General features: G+C 33.5%; 1 protein-coding gene across 1 annotated transcript; it reads right to left on the reverse strand.

The window, feature by feature from the left end:
* Positions 1-13,268: 13,268 nt before the first annotated feature.
* LOC134716606 (craniofacial development protein 2-like) lies at positions 13,269-14,273 on the reverse strand. Its single transcript, XM_063579616.1, has one exon. It carries the CDS (start codon positions 14,271-14,273, stop codon positions 13,269-13,271), a length of 1,005 nt encoding a protein of 334 aa, XP_063435686.1.
* Between the last annotated feature and the right edge of the window lie 11,510 nt (positions 14,274-25,783).

Consider the following 25,783-nt stretch of genomic DNA (forward strand, 5'->3'; position numbering starts at 1 on the left):
AAATTCTACAATGACAATATAAATAAATGCAAGGCATACAGCTATTTGCGCTGCTTCTTATCTCTAAACTACGACCCTTACTCATAATATAAAACTGCGAGGCATACAGCTAAATGCGCTACTGCTTACCTCTAGGACCCCCCTTCCCCCGGGGACTTGATGTTAGCCAAATATAAACACAGCAAGAATTCGAACTGACGAACGTGACGTTGCACTGGTATTTATTTGAAATAATCGGAAATAAATATTCTAAGCAGGAAGAAAAACATAACGTCAAATGCAGACATAAAATATACGAGTACTCGACTCAAAATGCTTATAATAGTACACTTTGGTTACTAAACCAATCAAGACATAATGATTCTTCCAGTTAAGAACTCACAAATGAACACTTTTGGGTTCACGCTTAAAATATTGACCCAAAGGTAACGTTCTGAACAATACATTACCAAGTTGCGCAATATATGACGTCACAGCTAATAACATAAAGTAAAACGTACGTTTATTACTAATTCAATAAACTAAACACTAGAAATAACTTCTTATAACTTATATAAACTCCCTTAATACAATGGTTACATTATTACTTTACTTGGGAATATCCAGAACACACATTTACAACAACATTCAAGTCTGTGTGCTCTATAGAAATTCCCATGGTAAACAAACATAGCATAACAACATCACAGCTTAAGGCCTTTTCTACACATTGGAAGTTCCTTACAATGTATTGGTTACCTAAACTACACACCAAAAAACAACAGTATAATTTCGTTCCATCTCGGCCTCTAGTAAGTGGTTTAACCTAGTTCATTAACTACTTTCAAAGAAATTATCATTGACTCTCGTTATACAATACATAAAAATATTGGAATTAACTTTATTTTAGAGAGTAATACATTCGTCGAATGTTTCAGATAAGTTTCGGTCTTTAGATGGTCCTTGGAATTCTGTTGACAGTTTTTACTTTTCAAAAGAGGGACAAAAGATACCAAAGGGACAGTCAAACTCGTAAATCTAAAACAAACTGACAACGCCATGGCTAAAAATGAAAAAGACAAACAGACAAACATGACACAACATAGAAAACTAAAGAATAAACAACACGAACCCCATCAAAACTAGGGGTGATCTCAGGTTCTCCGGAAGGGTAAGCAGATCCTGCTCCACATATGGCACCCGTCGTGTTGCTTATGAGATAACAAATCCGGTAAATAGTTTAATTCGGTAGGACACATTCATGAAAGGGAAGGGGATTGTAGTTACGACGTAAGGAACATATACGATACCATTTGTGAAATGGTTATTCCATGTAGCTTCAACCTACAACTCGTGATGGCGTCCGTAAAAGTAACGACGGGATGATTCAATTTCACCATTTGAAACTCTTGGTTTAATAGCTACCGTATGAGCAGCAACCCTTTACATTACACTTCCGCACAATATAATCAAACAACACTTTTCGTATATAATAAAATGATTGCTAAGTAGATCTGAATGCTATTATAGTTGATGCAACTCATGTAAATCCTTCTTCTCAAATGAGAAAGGTAAATATGCTAGTAGTCTTCGATGCATGGTATTTATTTAGTTGTTTGTGACTTTGGAATAGTTTTCAGTAACTGCGGGTACTCTCAGATCTGTACTTAGTGTCTTTTTGTTGTGTGGATATACAAGTATCCACTCTATGAATATTTGTATTTGTATCCATTTGATGAAACAAGCCTTTTTTAACTTATTTCTTAAAGTTCGTTCTTATGTTGTTCCGTTATGCCACAGTCCCAGGTAAGGGGAGGTCTGGATTCCGCTAACCTGTTAAATACCACCACATTCTGTATGTATGTGCCTATCCGAAGTCAGGAGCCTGTGAATCAGTGGTTGTTGTTTGTTTATGTGTTACATATTTGTTTTTCGTTCATTTTTGTACATAAATTAGGCCGTTAGTTTTTCTCGTTTGAAGTGTTTTTCACTGTCATTTGAGGGCCTTTTAGAGCTGACTTTACGCATTGCTGAAGGCCGTACGGTTAGTACCTAAAGTTGTTAATTTTTGTGTCATTTGGTCTTTTGTGAAGAGTTGTCTCATCGGCAATCATACCACATCATCAATTTTAAATATATACTTACTTGAGGTTTAATAAGATGATTGAAGCTGTCAATTTTCTTCTTGATAAGTTTTATGTATGTTTTGTCAATTCAGTTTATCTACAAGGTTGTAGGTATCCTGTAAATTGTGCCTATTGGATTACAGGAGTGTTCTTGTACTTTACTACAAAACTCCGTAAAAATCTGTCTGAATTGCATTTAATTGATAAATTCCACACATACCGTTATTTTGATGATATTTTTCATTAAATAATCAAGATATTTCTAAATATACTGCAAAAATTTACCCAGATGAACTTACTATAGATAAATTAAAAATAAACGGTTATTACTCCTATCCTATATTTAGGCATTTCAATTTTACACGGGAAACTTGAAACTAAATGTTCCACAAGTACATGTACAATGTATGTGGTTAAAACATATTTTGAAAACACATGACATATTATGGGTGATCACATATATTTAAATTTACTAGTAAATGTCACTTACATTTACTAAGCGTAGAAAATAAAGGCAACAGTAGTATACCAGGGTTCAAAAGTCATAAATCGATTGAAAGAAAAAAAATCCCGGTTATAAACTAAAACCTGGGAAAATACATCAATTTTAAGAAGAAAAATAAAGGAACAACAGGAACACTGAATTGCAAAAACGAAAGTGACCATCATACAAAGAAACAACTGCCACTTTTCAGATAGTGTACAGGAAATAAAAAAAAATGGTGTGTTGAGCCCGGTTTAATGGATAGCCAGATCTCCTGTTTTGCGGCAATATTAAATTTTTTCGCTCAAATGACAATACTACACAATGACAACTTGTCCTTGTGTTTCCAGACTTGGAGTTTGAACCAAATTCTTTTCGCATTGGACGTGGCGGAGTTTTACAATTTAACAACGTCGATAAAAAATCTAGTTGAGATTCAAAAGCATAAAAGTAACTAGCAAAAAAAAAATAACGCAGGTAGAAAATATCATACAATAGATTAGTTATAAATAATTTTCCTTTTGTGATTCCTTTGTCATCATAAAGTAAGTTTTATTTTCATATTCTGGAGGTTTTCTTTCCAGATCTCATAAAGTTTTTACTGCAATTGAAGTTACTTTTCGTGATAGTCTTGTAAATAAATTACACAAATGTTCTTTTATTAAACGGAAATTAATGTCACTTGCAGGTTCTTTATCTCTTATTTGCAGACGATATCATCCCTGTATACTGTCAATTAAACTATAAAAAAATAATTTATTGTATCTGTTAGCTTAGAATTTCGTACTCAAGGTCATCGGTAAGTTAAATGACCGGGTATTGTACAACTTGTATATCGTTTTGTCAGTGTATTCTTGTCTATAATAACGATCACAACAACTGTCAGCATAATTAAAAAATATAAGCATCTCGCATTTCAAACTTAAGCATGTAAACATCTGAATACTTAAGCAGCTAAAAAAAATAACAGTACAATTATGGATTATTCAAGATACGTTTGCGCAATTTTTACTCCGGGTTCCAACCAATGAAATCAAACAAATTAGCCATAATATAATATATTATATAGGTCATTGCAATAAAATGTGGCGTCCTTTTGAGTTTACAAAACCCAATTTCAGATAATAGGAGTGTTTCAAAGTTAAAAAAAAAAGGTTTTAGACTTGATACAATGAAAATTTAAAAGAAACATTTTTCATCAGTATTAATTTCGTCTTTTAATAAACTCTATTTTGTGAATTTGCTATAATTACCATAATAATTTCCAAAAATACCAGATAACCAATCATTTCATTATCTTAGATATTCCAGTTAAACAGATTACTTTGATACATATAACGTGGCTCTGAAATTATACATCTTGTCATCATGTTATTGTGCTATTGTAAATTTTTGTATTCTTGTCTTTCATTTTTGTTTATGTTCGTTGTCTATATGCCTCTGTGTGCTTCATTGTTGCATACTTGTTTGTTTTTATATTGATTAAGATTGTAACAAAATATTGACTGGTGTACCCCTATTTTTCATATTTTTACTTATAATGATCTGTTTGTTTTTTTCACACACCGTTGTCAATATATTGAAATTTGATACGACTGTCATGCAAGTGAGAGGTTTAGAACAAGATATAACCCACAATTTCTACAAACAATGCCTGTAGTAAGTTAGGAATATGACAAGTGTTATCCTTTCATTTGATGTATTTGAGCTTTTGATTATGGACTTTATTGGATTCAATTTTCCTCGAAGTTTAATGTCGATGCCTCTGCTGGTGGACTATTAGTCCCCGAGGGTATCACCAGCCCAGTAGCCAGTACTTCGGTACTGGCATGAAAATACGGATTTTTTTGTGTTATTAAAATTTGCTGTTACAAAATATTAAAAATTATTATAAATTAAGGAATGTATCTCCCTCGTGCAAAGCTCTGATTCCTTTCACGAATTTGGCTATACTTTTTGGACCTTTTGGATTATAGCTCTTCATCTTTTATATAAGCTTTGGATTTCAAATATTTTGGCCACGAGCATCACTGAAGAGACATGTATTGTCGAAATGCGCATCTGGTGCAACAAAATTGGTACCGTTGATTTTATTAATATTTTGGGGATTTTAATCTTAACTATTTTTATGAAGTTGTTTCAGATTTTCACAGCAAGTTAAAAGATTTGAAAACATTTCGGGCAACGGCAGCAAAGAGGTGTCAATACGCATTTTTTAAACAAAGGATAACAAAAATGATAGCGCTCGTGTTATAACTTTTGACATTTCATTTCAGACACTGATTTTGAAGTGGGTGTAAGTTTTCCCAGCAAATTAAAAGACGATTTTAAAACATTCTAGACAATCGTCGCAAAGAAAGGTCAATTGTTTATACCCACTTTTTTACTAAATAATTATACATGATTAATAAGTGTGTTGCTAAATGTTTATTTAACGAACAATTGCAGAATGTATTTGCTACGGCGGTTTTTTTTAGTCTAGAGTTGTAAAATTGTAGGTCCTTCGTTGTGGTTTTTTTTCTTTGTGCAGTGTGTTTTACAGAGGTAGACCGCCCATGTAAGTCTGACATTGTAAATCATATTTCAAGGTGCGTCTTCCTATGTTGTGATGTTACACTATTGTTTCGGATAAGGGTGAAGGTCGTTACCTATTAAGATATTGAAATACGCTGCAATTGTTTACATTTGTACTATTAAGTCCGGAACCTGATGTTTAGTAGTTGTCGTTTGTTGATGTGGCTCATAAAAGAGGGACAAAAGAGGGACGAAAGATACCAAAGGGACAGTCAAACTCATAAATCTAAAACAAACTGACAACGCCCGCATGATGGCTAAAAATGAAAAAGACAAACAGAAAAACAATAGTACACATGATACAACAGAGAAAACTAAAGAATAAACAACACGAACCCCAACAAAATTGGGGATGGTATCAGGTGCTCCGGAAGGGTAAGCAGATCCTGCTCCAAATGTAGCACCAGTCGTGTTGCTTATGTTATTACAAATCGGGTAAATAGTCTTATTCGGTAGGTCATATTCGTGAAAAGGAAAGGGTATTGTAGTTACGACATAAGGAACATATCCGATATCATCTGGGAAACGGAGAAGTGTTTCTCGTTTCTCGTTTTTTATATAGAGTAGACCGTTGGTTTGACCGTTTGGATTGATTGACAATAGTCCTTTTTGGAGGCCCTATATAGCTTTGTGATCGGTATGAGCCAAGGCTCCGTATTGATGACGAGCAGTATGGATAAAATTGTCCGCGGGTTCGTGTCTGAATATAATTACTAAGAAAATCTTGAAGGTTAATATAAACATAACATGCATAGTTTTATTTACTCTTCCAATTACTGTCGATTGTCAACGAAAAACGAGTCCCTCATTTAGATTTCGAATAATTTACGAACTTGACATATGGAATGTCTGACATTTTAGGTCCTTCTCGTGGTACGTGTGTCTCTGGTACATGTACCCTTAGATCTACCAGTGACAAATTTAGTTGTACGACTTATACTGATAAATGATTTTCTTCTGACGGGGTGAATTAACATATAATGTATACGTTTTTGTAAAAGAATATAAAACATATTCGTGTGAACTTGCTTAAAGAAATATATTTCAAAAATTGAACTCCCAGACACAATCAAAATAAAGGGAGAAGTTCCTAAAAACTGACAAAATCAAACGTTCTCAAATAACGGAATAAGTGATTAACAAGTTATATTGTAAGAGGGGGGGGCAAGGGGTTTAACTGTTAGGCTGTTATGGGGCATTTTAATTCTTTGTTATCTGTTATTCTGAAAATATATTTACTGTTAGCTGTTATTGTCTAATTCTTTGTTAGCTGTTATAGGACTATTTTCTATTTTGTTATCTGTTATTGTGAGAATCTATTTGCTGTTAACTGTTATTGAAAATTTGAATGTTAGCATTTTGACAGCAAATCTTCCGTAGAAATTGAAGATAATTGGAAATTGTGATTTGAATGGCTAATAGTCTCATTGGCACGCTTACCACATCTTCTTACAATGTATATCTATTGGGGTCTTTCTACTGGTGATATCGGGTAGCCCTGTATTTGCAGAAGAATTTCAGTAACATACATCACATAAACATATAAAATCAATTGGACCCAGGACCATTCCAGTATATATTATTATTATCCTTTGTAAGAAATTCCATTGTCTGTGAACATGTAGCATTTTGTACAAATTATAATTAACCTATTACTTTTACAATAACTTATAGTATGGATTTTGTTATAAAAAAAGCATTCAATGGTACACCCTATAGATTTTTTGTTATTCAATGGCCACATAATAATCTTTATGTTGTACTATTTAATACACCACTGTTCCTGATTACAGGGGAGGATTTGACACCAACTAGCATGCTAAGATTGACGCAGTCACATTCTGTATGTGCCTATTTCCAAGTCAGGAGCCTGGACTCAGTGGTTGTAGTTTGTTGCTGTGTTACTAAGTTTCTTGTTCACTATTTTGTGGATAAATGAGACAGTTAGTTTTCTCCTTTAAATTGTTTTACATTACTAAGTGGTATGGGTTTGAATTATGGCTTTGGGAATTATACAACATCTTTTTCTTTTAGCATTTATATTATAAGTGCAACTCCCTCTCTTTTCATTTACGTGAAAGAGAACCCTGACCACCATATTTTTAAAAGCTTTTTAACTGCTTCATGTGCTTCACATGGCGAAAATTGAAGCTCAGAAACCATTGATGCAATTACAGATGCTTCTTCAGTTTAATTTTTTGACAAATACCCTTTTTAAAATTCTACAGCTTTGATCTCCAATGCTGTACCAAATTTTCCGTATTCTATAATTTCACATACGATACATGATTGGTGATTCACTTGGTGTTATCCAAATTTTCACTTGGTCCAATTTCTATTATACTATCAGAATTGTCACTTGAGTCAATTTTTATTATCAGAATAACCATAACTGGCATGCGTGTTTCAGTTACATGTCCTGTCTCCACTGATCTGGGTATTTTTGTATTTTATAAGTAAGTTTTATCATGAGGTCATTAAATAAAAAAAAATATTGTGCATCAATGTTTTTTATTTAATACTTGTAAAGTATATATATTGCTTTTCAGAAAAAAATATCTAAAAATCAAATTGATAATAAAGTGTCACTGGCTGCACGTACTACTTTCAAAAATTCAATAAAAAAAACCCTAAATCATTAAAAATGGATCCCTCAAATGCCAAAGATCAAAAATATCCCTATATCAAAAACAGAAACTAGTAATTTCTTTAAGAAAAATTCAACATGCATACTATAACTTATTCAGTTATTGTACAAGTTACGGGAAAAAATCAACCAAGGCAGAACTGCCTCAACGGCCGAAACGCTTTGTTTACACAATTAACAATTTTCTAGGTCCATACCACAAGTAATATAATAAGATCTACGAGTCATCTACTGGTTTGGTCCTGGACAGATTTATTTTCATATTTCATTTACTGTTATCTGTTATTATCCCTTTTCAATTCCTTGTTATCTGTTTTTCACAAAAACAATTCACTGTTTTGCTGTTATGGGGACCCCCCTTGCCCCCCCTCTTGTAAATACGATTAGAATGCATTTAGCACTGATATCAACCCCCCACCCCCACCCCCCAACCCCCAAACCCCCATCCCGTGGTTGGGGTGTTCGTGTTGATAAGTCCTTATTTACCTATGTTGTGTTATGAACTATTATTGTTTGTCTGTGTATTTTCTTTTTCAGTCATGGCGTTGTCAGGTTTTTTTTCGATTTATGAGTTTGAATGTCCCTCTGGTATCTTTCACAACTCTTTTACACTATTCACTGGAGCTCAGCCTCATTAAGAGGATACTGTATTTTTTCTATCTTTTTGACTCCAAATCCAATATTACAAAGCAAATCTAAAATATAAAATAAGTATACAAGAGAAGAGGAAAAAACTGTGTATATCATGATCTTGTTCGTGATTGTATCACACCTTTGATTAAACAAAAAACGAACACATGTCTTGTTTGCTTTTATTTTAATACCTTTTACAGTTATGACAGACTAAAATAAAAATCACAATCGATTAGATTCTATTTCATGTACATTGTTGATAAGAATAACAACAAAAAACGAACGGCAAACTGGAGTATTTGTGCATATTTTTTTTCCTTTTTTAACCAAAATTTGTTTAGTCATCTATTCATTTAACGTTTTCTAGCATACTAACGAGTAACGGTACACCCAGAGATATATTTTTCATACTTAACATTTAAAGAAATTAGCAGGGTACTAGAAGTTCTCCATTAGACTTTTATCTCCTTATCGTGTATTGTCAGTGTTTATCTCACACTCATAGAAGTTGAGTTTGTATTGAAAAAAAAATGGCCGTAACTCATTAAAGCTCATACAAAGGATTCTATATTGTTTTTTCTTTTATGTTTATGTTTGTTTTTAAACACTGTATAAAGTTATATGACAATCTGCAGTATATTCTCCAGATGTGGTTTTCCTGTTTGTCTTATTCATGATGTGATGAAGAGATGTTTTAAGATATCAATCATACGAAAGCTGAGAAGGATCAGTCAAAATTCAAAATTCAAAATTCAAAATTCAAAATTCAAAATTCAAAATTCAAAACTCAAAAATCCTACATTATTCTATCATGATTCCCCGCGCTTACGAAAGCCAAAAGAGATCGCACTTTACACTTTAATGTACTGCTGAAAGCTATTTTAGAAAGTTTGTTAAGAACACAAACCCATTGAAACAAGGCAAAGGGTCCGTTACACCTTCATAGGGATACATCCAACTCTACCGTTTGAAACCCTTGGTAACACAGCGTCCTTGCAAGAAGCAACCCTCTATCAAGAAAATAGGAAAGGAAACCCGAGCCCTATTCTACTACAGCTGGAAAGTCGCTTCACTGAAATGGAACGTTCACAATGGAAAAATTGAAATCATCGCTTTTTCGTAAAGTTTAAATATGTATGAAATATTTACCACTGGAGGTTAAACAAACAACAACAAATCTCTTATAATAACCTAGTTTTCCAACGGAAAAATCTAGTTATTAAAATATGTATACAAAAGACAGATTTTGTGTATCGTTTATCAAATTCTGATAATTTTATGTTGTTATGTATACAAAATTCGTGTTAAGTTTTTGACGATTGTTCTTTATGTTATTTGGGAGTTACGGTCTATGATTGACGAAAGATTAAACTTTTGGCTTTTACTTATGTAATTCCATTTATTACGAAAGCGTATTAGGGTCATCCTTTTTTGTTTTATTTTTTTTTCAAATTGGCGACTTTAATCTTGGAATTATCAACTTTAATCTTGCAGTTTCCAACTCTAATCTTGGAATTATCAATTTTAATCTGGGTGGAGGGGTTAACTTTGATTTTTTTTGGTAGGGGTGTGCTACGTTTGTCTAAAACAATGCACCCATTTTTAAATAATATTACTTAATATATGATACCTATATTTATATATTAAAATAAATGTGACCCGCCATGACATTTCCAGGCTTATGGAGGTAGAACGTCATTGTTAGAAAAATTATAAACATGATAAATATCGAGATTCAATGAAATACGTATGGCTTCTTTTTTGCGGACGCCGAACTATAAAACATAATATATAAGTTTTGAAGAAGTTTTACTTTATCGTTTGAAGTGAAAAATATTTGAATCTGCATTTTAAATTGATACACAAAAAAAATCAAAATTCTCTGCTCTATAGATTTTATTTCATAAATGGAGTCTGAAATATATCCATAACAAAGGCACCGTATCAAAACACTTAAATGTAGTTATTAACTGTTACGCGTCGCATACTATGTATAGAGACATGCTGATAAATCTAAAATAAAAGAAGCTTACTTTGACAAATTTTAAACTAACTTCATTTCAACAAGTTTAAATCACATGTTCTAAAATAGATCTACGAAAAAAACAAAATGCTCTGCTTTATAGATTTTCTTTCATAAATGGAGTCTGAAAAGAAATAAATAATCAATGCACCGTATCAACTGTATATATGAGTACACCAAGACTTATAAACTGTTACGCGTCGCATACTTTGTTTAGAGACATGCATGATAAATCTAGATTAAAAGACAAAATAAAAAAAAAGGAATTCTTAAAGCTTACTTTGACAAATTTTAAACTAACTTCGTTTCAACAAGTTTAAATTACAAGTTCTAAAATAGAGCTAAGAATTGTGTGTATTGTAGTAAATTTTATTTCAAATACGCTATTGAACATTAATAAGAGCCAATAAATACAATAATTTTGTATTTTATATATTAGTGCCTTTAATAAATAAAAGTCGTCATAGAACAGTCTCTAGAATATATTTGTTTAGTGGCCTCCGGGTGCGGGAATTTCTCGTTGCATTGAAGACCTGTTGGTGACCTTCTGCTGTTGTCTGCTCTATGGTCGGGTTGTTGTCTCTTAGGCACATTTCCCATTTCCATTCTCAATTTTATCATTTTCATACCGGTATTCGAAATGACTCGTTTCATTGCTATTACAAAAGATATGTCATAATAACAGTGAACGTATAGGAGCCAGGGGCAAAATGGGGACAAAATTATGCCCCCACCCATTTTAAGACCATTGAAACTAAAAAATTAAAATGAAAGAGAACAATCACTAAATTTAAGATTATTACACTACATAGAAAATAGTTTGTTTTCTTGTCACTTTCAGAAGTTAGCCTCCCCCCCCCCCTTTTCAACACAAACTTTTTTCAAACTTATCCTTCTTTTAAATGGCATATTTCTATACGAAGGTATACACAGACAGACGTGCCGCCGGAATAATCTCAGCTACAACAGAGGGACCATTTATTTTAACGCTTGTCCGGCTGTACGTCCGTACGTATTCATGGGAAAATTTACAACTTGGAAGTTTCCGCAATTTAACCTTTTTTTGCCTCAAACAAATACTATGAAACTTATGCACAATGCTAATTACCACCAAACTAAGATCAAGTTAAAATTGGGCGGCATCACTTTCACCATTCAAGCCCTTTTACTTACTTACTTACTGCCCTTGTACGCCATTGGCGTGTAGGGCAGTAACGAAGATTTTCCACTTTTGTCTGTCGTTGGCAGTTTTCTGTAGCGTGCCCCATGTCTGTTGGTATTTACTAGCCTCTGCCTCTACAGTTCTTCTCCATGTCATTTTGGGCCTTCCTCTCTTTCTTTTACCTTCTGGGGTCCAGTGGAGTGCTGTCTTTGTGATATCCTCCTAGTCTTTCCGCAGGACATGCACAATCCACCTCCAGCGTCTTCTCATTGTTGTTGTGGCTATATCTTGTTGTTGGCATCTGATGAAGAGGTCCACATTTGAAATTTTATGTGGCCAAAAGATTCGCAGAATCCTTTTTAGACTTTTAGTATGGAATACTGACAGCTTGTTTTGGTCTTGCTCTGTATTCCTCCAACATTAATTCTGAACCATACAAAAGTACAGGCAAGACACAGCTGCTGTAAAGTTTGAGTTTGGTTCAGTTGGTATATTGACCAGATCTCCATACAGCTTGCAGGTTGTAAAGAACTGACCTTGCCTTTGATAGTCGTCTTTTGATGTCACATTCTGCGCCGCCATTGGTAGTAACAATGCTGCCAAGGTATGTGAAGGTATCAACATGTGGTAATGTTTTTCCATCCAGCAATACTGACCCTGGGTTGTTTACATTAAGTGTCATGACTTCAGTTTTCTTTACGTTGATTTTTAGCCCCATCTGTCCTGAATATATTTCTAACTCTGAGGTCTTATCTTGAATATGTTGGTATGTGTGAGACATTAATGCTAAGTCATCAGCAAAATCTAGGTCTTCCAGAATGGTAAAAGTGCCCCATCTTATGCCCCTTGGTGTATTAGCTGTTGTTTGTCGCATTATCCAGTCAATGACTATAATGAAGAGTGTCGATGACATGACACATCCTTGTCTTACTCCTGATTTTACTTGGAAGTATATATCACTGTATCCAACCCTGCACTGAAATCTCTTGTAGTATGCTTTTATGAGGTTAATAAGATGTTGTGGAATGCCATATTATTGCAATATTTTCCAAATACTTTCCCTGTGGATGCTGTCAAATGCTTTCTCGAAGTCAACAAAGTTTATATATAGCTGCTGCTGCCATTCTGTGCATTGTTCTATAATATTTCTTAATGTAAATATTTGGTCGATGCAACCTCTCCCTGGACGAAAACCTGCTTGTTCTTTTCGCAGTAGATCATCAATGGAGTTTGCAATTCGTCTTATTATGATTTTTGCCTTGATCTTACTTGGGATGGAAAGTAGTGTAATGCCACGCCAGTTGTTACAATCATTAAGTGCTCCCTTTTTTGGTATTTTGATTATAGTGCCATTATTCCAGATGTATGGTATTTGTGCTTTATTCCAGATGTCTTTAAAGATGTTATAAAGCAGGATGGCAGATAAGCCTGGGTCTAATTTAAACAATTCAGCATTCAGATTGTCATTTCCAGGTGATTTTCCATTTTTTAGACTTTTGATTGCAGATATTATCTCATTCATTCCAGGTGGTTCTATGCTGATATCTAGTTCGTTGTTATTTTCTGCAATAAAAGGAAGTTCTGTTGGTGTTGGTCTGTTTAGTAGCTCACTGAAATGTTCTGTCCATCTTTGTTCTTGTTCATTTTTTAGATGTTAACAAATTCCCTAGCTTGTCTTTTACAGGAATATTAGATGATGCTGTATTTTTGCCACAAATAATTTTGGTTATTTTATGTAAGTTAACTTGCTCGCCTTTGTTAGCTGCTTCTTCTGCCTTTTCAGCTAGACTATTCATGTGGGCTCTCTTGTCGTTTCGCACCATTCTATTCACATTTCTGTGTATTTGGCTATATTCAAGTTGGTATCTTTCTTTAAGACGTTGTGATTTGGCCTCGTTCAACTTTTTCTTTGTATCTCTCCTGATAATAATATTGTCCCATGTTCTAGGTGTAATCCAATCTTTATATTTCTGTTTTTGTTTAAATCCAATGGATTCTTCTGCACTTTTAGTAAATATCTCAGAAATTTTCCCCCATTTATCATCAATTGTTACTGTGTCATCTTCATCATTTAAGTTTTCTAAAATTCTGAATCTATTTCTTATCAAGGTGGTATATTCTTTCCTTACGTTGCTTTCTTTCAGCTTTTCGATGTCAAACTGCTTCCAAGATCTTGTGTTCTTTCCATTAGCCCTGAGTTTGAGTTTAATGTCAGCTTTTACCAAATGGTGATCCCTTCCAACATCAGCTCCTCTCTTGACTTTAACATCCAACAGGGATCGTTTCCACACTCCATTTATCATGATGTGGTCTATTTGGTTCTTGTCTCGTTGGTTTGGAGAGCACCATGTCAGTTTATGAATGTTTCGATGTGGAAAAATTGTCCCTCCTATTACATAGTTGTTAGTGGTATATAGTTCTGCTAGTCTTTCACCATTCTCATTCATATTACCACATCCATGTTTTCCCATAGCTCTTTCATAGTGGATGTTACTAGATCCAACTTTGGCATTCATATCCCCCATGATGATTTTGATGTCGTGTTTTTGGGTTTTGTCTATTTCCTGTTGGAGTAGTTCATAAAATGCATCTTTTTTCTCCTCACTGGAATCATTTGTTGGAGCGTAACATTGCAGTATAGTCATGTTGACCTGTTTTCCCTTTTAACCTTGCCATAATCAGCCTTCTATTAATTGGTTTCCATTCCATCAGATATTTCGCCATTCCTTTCTTCAGAATAATTGCTACCCCTTCATGATGTTGCCCATCAACTCTTCCAGAGTAGAGTGTAGTTTCTCCAGTTCTTGTTGTTATTATCCCAGAGTCTGTCCATCTGCTTTCACTTATGCCTTAAAATGTACTTCGTAACGTCGCATTTCAGATGCAATTTCTGCAAGTTTCCCAGCAGAGTACATTGTACGGACATTCCAGAACCCAATTCTAGTTTTAGTTTTGGCTGTGTTAAGGGCCTCCAAATTCTTGTTGGTAGTTTCCTCTTGGCTTTCACTGCCAACAGTCATACTTGCTCCACTGTTGCTTTGGAGGCTCTTCTCCACAATTGTAGATAAATTCTTCGTTACTGTTTCTGTAACATAAATTTGTTTACAAGTTAGTGTTGTTAGCCCTAAGCTTAACCTCTTACGTGGAGGGTCGGGTTTTTCTGTCACGATGTTCCTTCCCTTAGACAATTGCTGTTACTGAGCTAACGAGCTCCATCTACCTGGATTTTCTGTCTGGATTTACTTCCATAGCCTTTGACTTTTACTAGGTCATCCACAAGGCAGTGAAGCTATTTACCCATAGCTGGTGGCTAGGTTTGCAGGCATCAGGGCGTGTCCACAAACCGATGGGCCTGCATGCCGTGCATCTAGGGGCCTAGTCTCCTCCGAGACCCTGTGGTTCTGCCTGGGATCGTGTGATGCCCAGTTTACGTCTGCCACCTCGAGAAGGATCCCATATCTGGGCCACATTGGTCTTACTGCATGAGAGGCTATAACTGGCAGGGAAGACTTACGCACTCGGCTTCCTTTTCACAGCAAGCTGCTATCCAGTGGTGAGGCTGAAAGCGAAAGTGACAAGCACAAACACAACAACAACACACTGTACGCATCATACAATCATTCCAGCCCTTTTATAAATGGAAAAATGTTTATTTTGTCGTCTACGCGCTCTAACTTTATTTGCCTCAACCAAATGTTATGAAAGTTACATACAATGCTTATTACCACTTGAACAATGAGCAAACTCCATACCACATAGCAAATCATATAAACCCCGATGTCATTATATGAAAAAGAGGACTGCTTCAAATGCCATCAGCACCACTGAACCAAAATGTAAATATGATACATATGCGGATAATTAGCATGTTCCAGAGAGGTATACAGCCGCGGTAAAAACATAGATTAAAGCTTGTACTCCAGGAATATATTCGCATAGGAGTATTTTCACCTAATTTGACACAAAGCTTCTTCTTTTTATCTTTATTATTCAAAAAGTTTCTGTAGCCTGTTGTACTCGTCGTTTAATTGCTATTTTAGGAGGAAAATGATAACTTTATTTGGAAATGTTATTTTTTAGTGCAAATCTTTATTGTTACTACCAGAACGTTTTCTTGTAAATTTTTAACTTATAGTAAAATTGAGAATGGAAATTGGGAATGTGTCTTTGCTAAAACAGAACCAACATTGAAAGATCAAGTTTTCAGTGTTTACTTAGAAGGTAATATTTTGACACTAGATCTCCCAATGACAGCAATGAATAAATCCGAAAACCGGCCCTGGTTAAAATTGATATCCAGGACCATTGCAAAACGTTTTCACCAGTTTCAAAGGCAGTTCCGGGTTAAAGAAATACCAGAAATAAATTAATAAATAGTCATTTAAAAAAACAGTTGAAACTTTATATTACAATCAAATATAGTACGTCAAAACTATGTAAGCATCCTATGCAATGAAAGAAAATTTGTCTTTTCGGACACAATGCGAAATGCTTAATTTCTTACAGCATAAAACTCCCAATGTGTTCCCTGTGTGGATAAAAAATCCAACGCTACGATCTCCATTCTTCGGCTGCCTATTCTCTAAGTTTACACCTGACAATAATTCTCATTCACTACATCGAAAAGTGGACGACATATTTTATATGATGTATAAATGAGGATGGTGCATATTCTGTATGTGCCTGTCCCAAGTCAGGAGCCTGTAATTCGGTGGTTGTTGTTTTTTGTTGTAAATCAAATTTGTTTTTTCGTCTGAATTGTTTTACATTTGTCATTTCTGGGCCTTTTATAGCTGACTATGTGATATGGGTTTTACTCATTGACGAAGGCCGTACTATGACCTATAGTTGTTAATTTCTGAGTCATTTAGTCACTTGTGGAGAGTTGTCTCATAGGCAATCATACCACATCTTCTTATTCTTATATTATGAAAGATTGTCAAGTCATGAAAAGAAGAAGAAAAAAACTCGAATAAGGATTGAGGTGTGACACTATATATCTCTCTTACGGAGTAAATGAAATGTTTCACTTGGCTGACATAATGTCGGCACATATCCTTTGAAAAGTTTTATAATGTTTGTCTGTGTACTATTATATTATTAATCTACGGTATATTTTATCAGATCAGTTGATCAAATTAAGATAATATTTATTGGGTTTTGTATTGCAGCTGCAATAAAACAGGATTATCTTTCTTGATTTGCGAGTTTTGAATTCTGAATTATGAATGATCCTTCTCGGCTTTCGTACAATCATGACAGATAATTTCCACAACGAAAAAAATGAGATTTTTATAGCATATTCTATGTGTTATTCGGTCACTCGTTGAATATTTTTCTCTTTTTGCATTCTTCGATTAGTTATTCTATAATTATCATTTATTGCAAATTAACTATATAGTTATTATTTGTTATGTAGTCGTATTAATACATTTCAAATTACTGTATGGACTACAATGTTGCTTGTTATAAAGATACTTAACTGTGCAATTGTAACAGCACTGCTGTTGCTACATGGATTATCTATCTACATATTGACTTTTTCAAAGGAATTAAAGAAGAGTCGTTTCTTGGTATTATCTTTGTATCTAAGTCTAAGTGATGTTACATTTGGTCTAGAATTCCTCTATCACAATGTTCTGCGTTTTATAAATTCAAAAAGTGTCACATTCCAATATCAATACATGGCGATTCGATATTTAACTTGTGGGACTTACCTCTGGTCTCTTATGCATACTTTACGGATATGCGTGGAGCGATTGAATGCTACATTTACCATGAAGAAGGGATTATTGATGCATTTAACCAGTAACAAATGTGTTGTTCTATGTTTCATTCTTAGTCACTTTATTGCTGTGTTGATGTTTGGTGTAGAAACAATTGGTGGACAAGTGCCACCTGACTCTAAAAACACCGCAACGCCATTGATTGTTTTTTCATTCGACATTCCTAATGTATGTATTACTGTTTAAATTATCTCTGTTAACGGGGTCGTGGTATACCGAATAACCCATTCACATGGAAGTGTTGAAGCAAGTGAATTGTCAGCCAGCCAGTTTGCGAAGAAAACAAGAGATACAATAATAATGCGTAAAAGAGTTATCTAGATTGGTGTTATTATAACACTTGTCTTAGCATGCTTAGTAGCATTTCTCCTACGAAGTGCTGCTGTGCTCTTTCTGTACACCGTCAATGAATATGACATAGATGATACCGTATTTCTTATTTGCAACAATGTGGTTCTGTTACTAAATCCTTTGCTAGATCCCGTTATCTATATATTGCGTATCAAGAAGTATCGTGACCATCTTCGATGTAAATATATAAAGAACAACTCTGTTTCTGATTTGAATCCTTAACTCACAGATTCAGTCTTTTTGAGATAATGGTCATCATAATTTTTTAGATTAGCTCTTCAAATATTGCAATATATCATGCCGGATTGATGATTGTATCAGCTTTGAAAGAGTACCAAAATTTGGTGGGCTAAAAAGGATAGGATTCTTCCATATGAGCCCCACAATGATCTTATAGGTATCGTACCGGTATCTTTTAGGTATCATATACTCGTGATGCATTCAATAAAGTGATCTCCACAGAGATACCAGGATTAAAATTTCATACTTCAGACGTGTTTCTCGTCTACAAAAGGCCCAACGGTGACATCTATATATAAAAAGAGTCATGAAGTATGCAGTAGAAGGGAAAACTTTCGAAAGAATGTGTGTGGTCATAAATAATCATAGTTTATTGTTTTATATTGAATGGAGCTTGTAGTCGTTTGAATTCAGATGAATTAAAGGACATCCTTTCTTCTTCTGGACTAGTTAGGTATTTTAACGCTTCCATCTTGGAACATTCTGAAAGCGAAGGAAATTGAAAAAAAAATATGTACAAAGCCAAATCCGCAATGTTGAATTACGTACACGAAAACCGAAATTACCATTACTTGCCTATTCTTATCTGAAACAAATTTTCAAATAGTTTTTACTTTAGGTAGATGGTTTCTTTGATGGCTAACTGAAATATTGCCTCAAATTTCAGATTATGAAATAAATTTCTGATTCGGCACTATTGCACATTGTATCTATATGTAGACTTTCGTAAATTTATACGCAATGTGCTTCAATTATCGAAAAACGCAAATCTGTATTGTATTAAGAAAATAAACCAGATTGTTTTTGTTTCTTTCAGGTAAGGTAACTCAGGTATAAGGGGAAAATAACTCAGATAAAGAATTTTTTATTATAGATTGAGTTTTGAATTTCCCTTTTGTATTGTGAAGCAAAAAAGCGAGTCCGGTGACCCCATTTTTTCTTTCTCATTTTTTTGAAGGCATGTTAATAGAGCTATCTCCTTATAGTTTTTGTTCATATTCTATAGTGCAGTTTATTTTCAGCACACAAATTTGGATTTTCCATGCATAATCCATAAAAAAATTCACAATTTTGCACAACCCGTAGTTCGAATAAAATTCCAGTGACCAAAAATGTTTATTATATTTTTAGAAAAGGAAGGATATCAACCACTTTTTGACAAATTATTAAAAAGTTCTATGGATTTTTATTCCCCCATCAACCTTGACTCAATCGAAAAACATATTAAAACAAACAAATGAACATACACTGAAAGAATAAATTTGATCTATAACACAATGTAAATACAAAATCTATAAAACAAGGGGAGAAGTTAAACAAATTAACAAAAAACAACCATACCCTTGAATAAAATGCCGCTAAATAGAATAATGTACACAGGTAAATACAAATAATTTTGTTGTAGGGTAAACAGCAATGGAAAACGGAAATATTGTTTAATAATTTTGTTGTTCATAGTACGAGAACAGAAGTGAAAAAAATATAGTCATAGCAAACACTTTTCAAAGCTGGTAATTACAAAATAAGGAAACGAGATATAACACTAAATAAGTAAACATTAAATAACACATAATCATTAGAAATTGTATCAACTGGTCAATTTAACACGAAAGTACAATTTGAGATTACTCGCAGTTACTGAAAGCTAGTTTAAAGCAAAAAACCTTGATTATAAAAAAAAAACATGCATCAGCGACTAAAATCAACTAAAACATGTAACAGTGGATACATGAAGAAGAAACTATTTCGCTGTTACTTTTTGTGACTATATATATAAGTGAGTAAGAAGAATTATATATGACAAATATATCCTAAACTGAAAATTTAACACGATAAATCGGATTTATTTAAAAACAGAACTTTCAAAATTATTATCTTAAAATAACAGCTTTGGTTAAATACTGTAAACAAAATGAAATTGAAAGCTAATGTACGAAATCGAAGAAGTAAAATTAGTAGATAACCTTGTTTCATTTAGTTTATATATAATAATAATATTGCATACGTAATTGTTAATGTGGTACATATCCGGGCGGGTAATCAGTAGAAAAGGAAATTTTCAAAAGCTAAACAAGGAGATGAAAATGAATTTATATGAGGTATTAATGATGTTTTTGTAAACAGGAGATTGGATTTTTTTTAATTAACAAAATGAAACACATGGTAAATATATAAAACTAACGTATGTCATTGCTCTTTGAATTCACTTATTAGTCACGCTTTGTACGTGATTTGTTTTTATTGTTTATCTATAATAGATATTATAAAAAAAAAGGAGAATAAAAGCCTTAGTTGAAGGTCGTACATTAACCTATAATGGTTTACTTATTTTTAAATTGTTATTTGGATGGAGAGTTGTCTCATTGGCACTCACACCACATCTTCCCATATCTAATTAGTATAATACATTTGCATACATTGGTTCAATGATTTCTATAGAATTAATATTTCAAGAAATACTTTGTATATGACATAAAAAAATTAAAACAACAAAATTACAAAATTCAAAGGACAATTTAAATCATAAAGATCTTATCAATTGGTATAATCAAAAGCTAAAATACATCAAACGAATGGAAAAAAGTAAAATCACAAAAATACTGAACATAGAGGAAAATCAAAGTCCATAATCACATGGCAAAATCAAATAACAAAACGCATCAAAGAATGGACAAGAACTGTCATATTCCTGACTTGGTACAGGCATTTTCAAATGTAGAAAATGTTGGATTAAACCTGGTTTTATAGCGCTAACCTTCTCACTTTAATGATAGTCTCATCAAATTCATTTATTTTTACATTGATGCGTTAACTAAACAGACATAATAAATAAAATAGTCAAAATATGGGTACATCAGTCATCGTCGTATAACAATTTCAAAAGGAACAATTTAACAGAACACAAAAAAAACATCTACTATCTACAAACACATTCATTGATTTGTGTGTCTGACGTCAGAAAATTTTATACGTCACATAGATTTGTCGTGCAATGTGCATACAAACAATTTAAAAATTTTACAAAGGCAATGTTATCAATGCATGAAAACTAGTAGAACAGATTTATGAGTTTTGACCAGCGGTATACTACTGTTGCCTTTATTTACCATACAGGGTTAAAAAAATCAAAGGTATATAAGAATAAATTTCAGAAAAAGACCGAGATTTTAACTAGTCCAAAAGTTATATATAGAATTTATAAGAATCCACATATAGTTAATTCCATTACGCAATTGAATGATCTTGACGTTTGTGGTTCAACGTATTTTGTAATTCATAATAGACATATATCATAATGACTTATAATAGAACAATATCATACTGACGGGGTATTTTAAAGTTCAGAGTCATGTTATAAGAACCAAAGAAATACAAAAAGTCGAATACAAAACACACCAACAAAAATGAAAAAAAACTTTCATATACCTGACAGGTACAGGCAAGAGGTTCAGAATATGGTGAAAAAACTGGGGGGTTTTAGCTAGCGAAACTGACCCTTTGTATGACAGTCGCAAGAAATTCAGATGAAAACAATGTGTGAACAAAACAAACAGACAAAATAGGTAAAATTGTCATCTATATGGGCAAACAATCAGAATTGTATTATAATCTTACTCAATTTAAAACAAATAAATGTGTAAACAAAGAAAACTAAATGAAAATAATTACAAGCATAAATATCTAAAAAGATTTATATTTCTTTATGAAATTAAATAAACCGCCGAATAAAAGCTGACACAAGTGAACACTGCATTATTACTATATAGAAATAAAAGAAACAGGAGCTACAGGGGGACACGTGGTGTATGAAATTGAAGAAAATAGAGGAGGGCGTATTTAGGTTGGGTATCTGCACGGAGGAACGCGAAATAACATTGCTTTTTCACGATGAACGAACAATTAAAAATGTCTTGTATGTTGATCTTTTTGCTGGTTTCATGAAACACGGTGAATAACGAACCTTTTTCACGGCTGCAAGTGAATAAAAATGGCAAACAACGTTGCACGAAAATAACCCTTTACCACCCTCATAGAGAATACTACTGGACACATCTGACAGTTCTATTTCTTCATAAAATTAAGGTTACCGGGGTATATAACCGGATAAAAGTGGACACTGCAAATTTCTATATAAAAATGAGAGAAACGGGAATTACACGAGGATATAAGTGAGCACAAGGTTATACCATTGACAAAAAACTTTAAGAAAAGGGGCTTCATGCGAAAATCACATTGGTATCTCTTTCAAAATTGATACCAAGTTTATATCGACAACTACATATACTGTGGATCAATTTATTTTCGTGGGTATCAATTTTCGTGGATTAAGGAAAACTTGCATGTTCGTGGATATTCAATTTCGTGGTTTTGCCGAAGTCTGCATACAGGCTTATAGAGAATTGGTTATTCGTTGAATATTTAATTTCGTGGTTCACCTGTACCTACGTATGCCAAGAAAATTTGTATCCAACGAGTAATAATGAATCTTCAGTATTGCAAATGTATATTTGCCTCAGTTATCTATATAGACGATCCAGTTTCTCATTGTTCATTTGTTGTCGATATTGATGATACCGAGTCGATATCAACATTTAAATTTTTCTTATTGATTTCTTTCTCTATTCACTCAATTTAGTTTGGCTTTTGAACACTAATCAAATTGCGATATTTAACAATGGTAAAATAAGATGGCGCAAGACTTCAATTGAGAATCAACTCACAATCAACCACACATAAACAATGATATGAACAAATTTAGGTGACAGTACAGCCTTCATTATTGAACAAGACTAATACCACCATGACAACATCTTCAAGTGGGATAACTGACATCCAGATATTTTTCTTAAAATGTTAACAAATATGAGAGACAGCAACCAAAGACAACCACCTATTTCAAAAGCAAACGAGTGACAGTTATTTGAGACTGTATTGCGGTTGAAAATGTTTTTGAGCGCTAACCATTTCCTTATTTATGGGTCAGTGGTGTAGTTCCAAACATAAATAAACAAAAATTAATGTAACAATTCTCTTATCAGATTGGAACGAAACAAATATAAATAGGCAAAAAGCCAAATTACTAATAACTCAATAAATCCTGTTTGGTTTTTTTTCCAAATATGGATAATTTCACATGCTATAATATATATTATTTAAATATCACGTGTTTATTGATATTTGTACTGTCTCTGTATTTTCACAGTCTTGGTAAGTAACCCTGTATGACCTGTCTGAATAGTTATCACCTGAAGTACCATGTTAACGCTAAATAACAATAGGAAATTTGTTTTTTTTAAAAGATACAATGAATTGAATAAAAAAAATATTACTACCTTGTATAAATGTCCTAAACAAAACAATTTGAGAACATCATCTGAACCCTAATCATTATTTATAATCGGTCTAAACTTGATCAGCTTAATATGCCATTGTCTTAAATCATCATCGATATCAACATAAGATTTCGTCATGGTATTTTGCAAAAAAAACCCGATATCTTGGTATATATTTGATACCGTGTTGAAATTATCGATAACGTCGCTTTGGACATCTTGATTAGGGTAAACATGAATTATAGAATCTTACCATTTGTTTGACTGTTTAATATGTTTTAGTCCTAAATATGTGTTTGTGATATTTGAAAATGGATGTATGAAAGCAACTGCACGTTACTTCCATCAGTCGACAGCGAGTTATGATTCTGTGAGTTATTCACTATCAATCGGATCATGCGGTATCCTAGTTAAAGGTAGTCATTGTAAATATGTGGTTATATCATTACTGTGGCAATGAGGTGTCAATTATTTCACTGATAATAATTATGCCCGCGTCACACTGTCCCGATTTTTACGCCGATGGCAACAAGATTATGGAAATTTTCAAAATCGGGACTGATCGTATCCAGTTCGGACTATTCGTAGTGCCATCTTTAACCATCGTACAACCATCGGCCACTTTTTGTAGTCTTCGGGGATAACTTCGGGAAGGGTTCTAAATTTTTTAACATGTTAAAAAATCCCCGAAGGTACGTATGATGTTGAGGATTCGTATTGAGTTCGTATCACCATCCCCACCATCGTTATGTCACCGGGAATGCATCTTTAAACATCGTATTGCATTCGTGTTTCCATCGTTTCCATCGGGCAGTTTTGACATTACGATGTCTACACGAATGAATCACGAAGCTACCCGAAAGTCTTACGATGGCAACACGACTTCGTGAAGACCTCGTAATCCCGTCGTGTTGCCATCGAATAAAAGTACGAAGACGACAAGATGGAACTACGACGGCAATAAATCCAGCTAAATGTAAGTTAATTTTCGAGCTAAAATACATTTAAAGTGGCATATCTAATACGACAGTTAAGAAAAACGTCCACAAAACATGAAGCTCATATCATATGATTCTATGAGAACAAGAAAGGCGACAGCGTTGTTTCTATTAATTCAAATGGAACAGGAAGAGCAGCTGTTACAGGCTCAGGATTTACTTTTACAAGTTAAAGATTATTTTTTGTCAGTTTTTCATATCAAGTAACATAATGAAAATCATATACGCGCCTCGTACACCAACACTGTAAGTAAACGTATACAGGGAAACCAACTTTTTCTTCATTATTCTGATTTTTTATGTATCGTCTGAGTTGTTGTCACACGAATGTTTACTCCATAATCATTTTGTTTTCTTTATGTCATATTTTGACACATTTGTTGCTTTCCGCACATCCTTCCCTTTGTCTATATTATTATGATATTCTCCTGGAAAGAGCTCTTTTAAAATAAAAGGGATCAACGAACCCATTACCTTACATTTAAGATAGATCAGTAAACATGGGCATAATCATGGGTGATTATTCAGACTAGTGCACACATTTTACAGTTCAAACAAGGCAATGCCGAGCGTGGCATCCCCTCGTATGTAACATATTGGGGACAAATATGGACACTATATTTGTATATGACACATGCAGAAAATGGTAAATTGAATATGTATATTTCATACATAATAAACTATTTTTTTAGAAATCAACTAAAACATTCAGTAACTGGAAATACCTTAAATATTGTCTTTAGAACCAACAGGTAAACAAATTAGCAACCAATTTCTTGTGTATTTTGCTTTTTCAAGGATAAAAAAACAAGTCCATCTGCATGACCTTGACCTTTGGTCTTGAACGTAAAGAATGTCAGATCATTACAAGGAGGAAAAATATACCAAATGTGGTTAAAATCTTTTGAAGCATAATGGTTTTGAGTGTTCACAAGGGTGATATTGCCTTGTAATACAACTGCCACTGTGATCTTGACCTTTGAACTTTAAAGTTAATAGCGCTTAAGATATTCTTAACGAGTAATACATACCAAGTTTTGAGCATTTTGGTACGAGAGTGTGTCCATAACAATTTTATCTACACGCAACTTACATGTAGCAGGAGAAGGGATAATGAAATATTCTTTATAAAGCACACAATTGTCAGTATTCACCTCAGAAACTAACAAAACCTTAAAATAGACTTATTAAGAAGGGATATAGTTACGATACTGTTGCCAGGTCATTAAAGATTGTATATTTTGGCGTTAATATTGATTCACTTATAGGGTCTTTGCATCGGAACTAAACACATTTATTAAAAAAAAACAGTTGTTGGCATGACACGGGTTATGTTCTTCTCATATATGTTATGATGGTATGATACTAAACCCCTAACGGGAAGGATTGTGCCTGATATTCATATGATGAAATCATAATCTTTCAATCAGTTTAATTGAATTCTGGA

Source organism: Mytilus trossulus, chromosome 4, assembly GCF_036588685.1.
Source record: "Mytilus trossulus isolate FHL-02 chromosome 4, PNRI_Mtr1.1.1.hap1, whole genome shotgun sequence".
Taxonomy (NCBI): Eukaryota; Metazoa; Mollusca; class Bivalvia; order Mytilida; family Mytilidae; genus Mytilus; species Mytilus trossulus.

Coding starts and splice junctions, on each gene's coding strand:
- LOC134716606 (XM_063579616.1), bottom strand. CDS start 14,273: ATGACTATACTGCAATGTTACGCTCCAACAAATGATTCCAGTGAGGAG.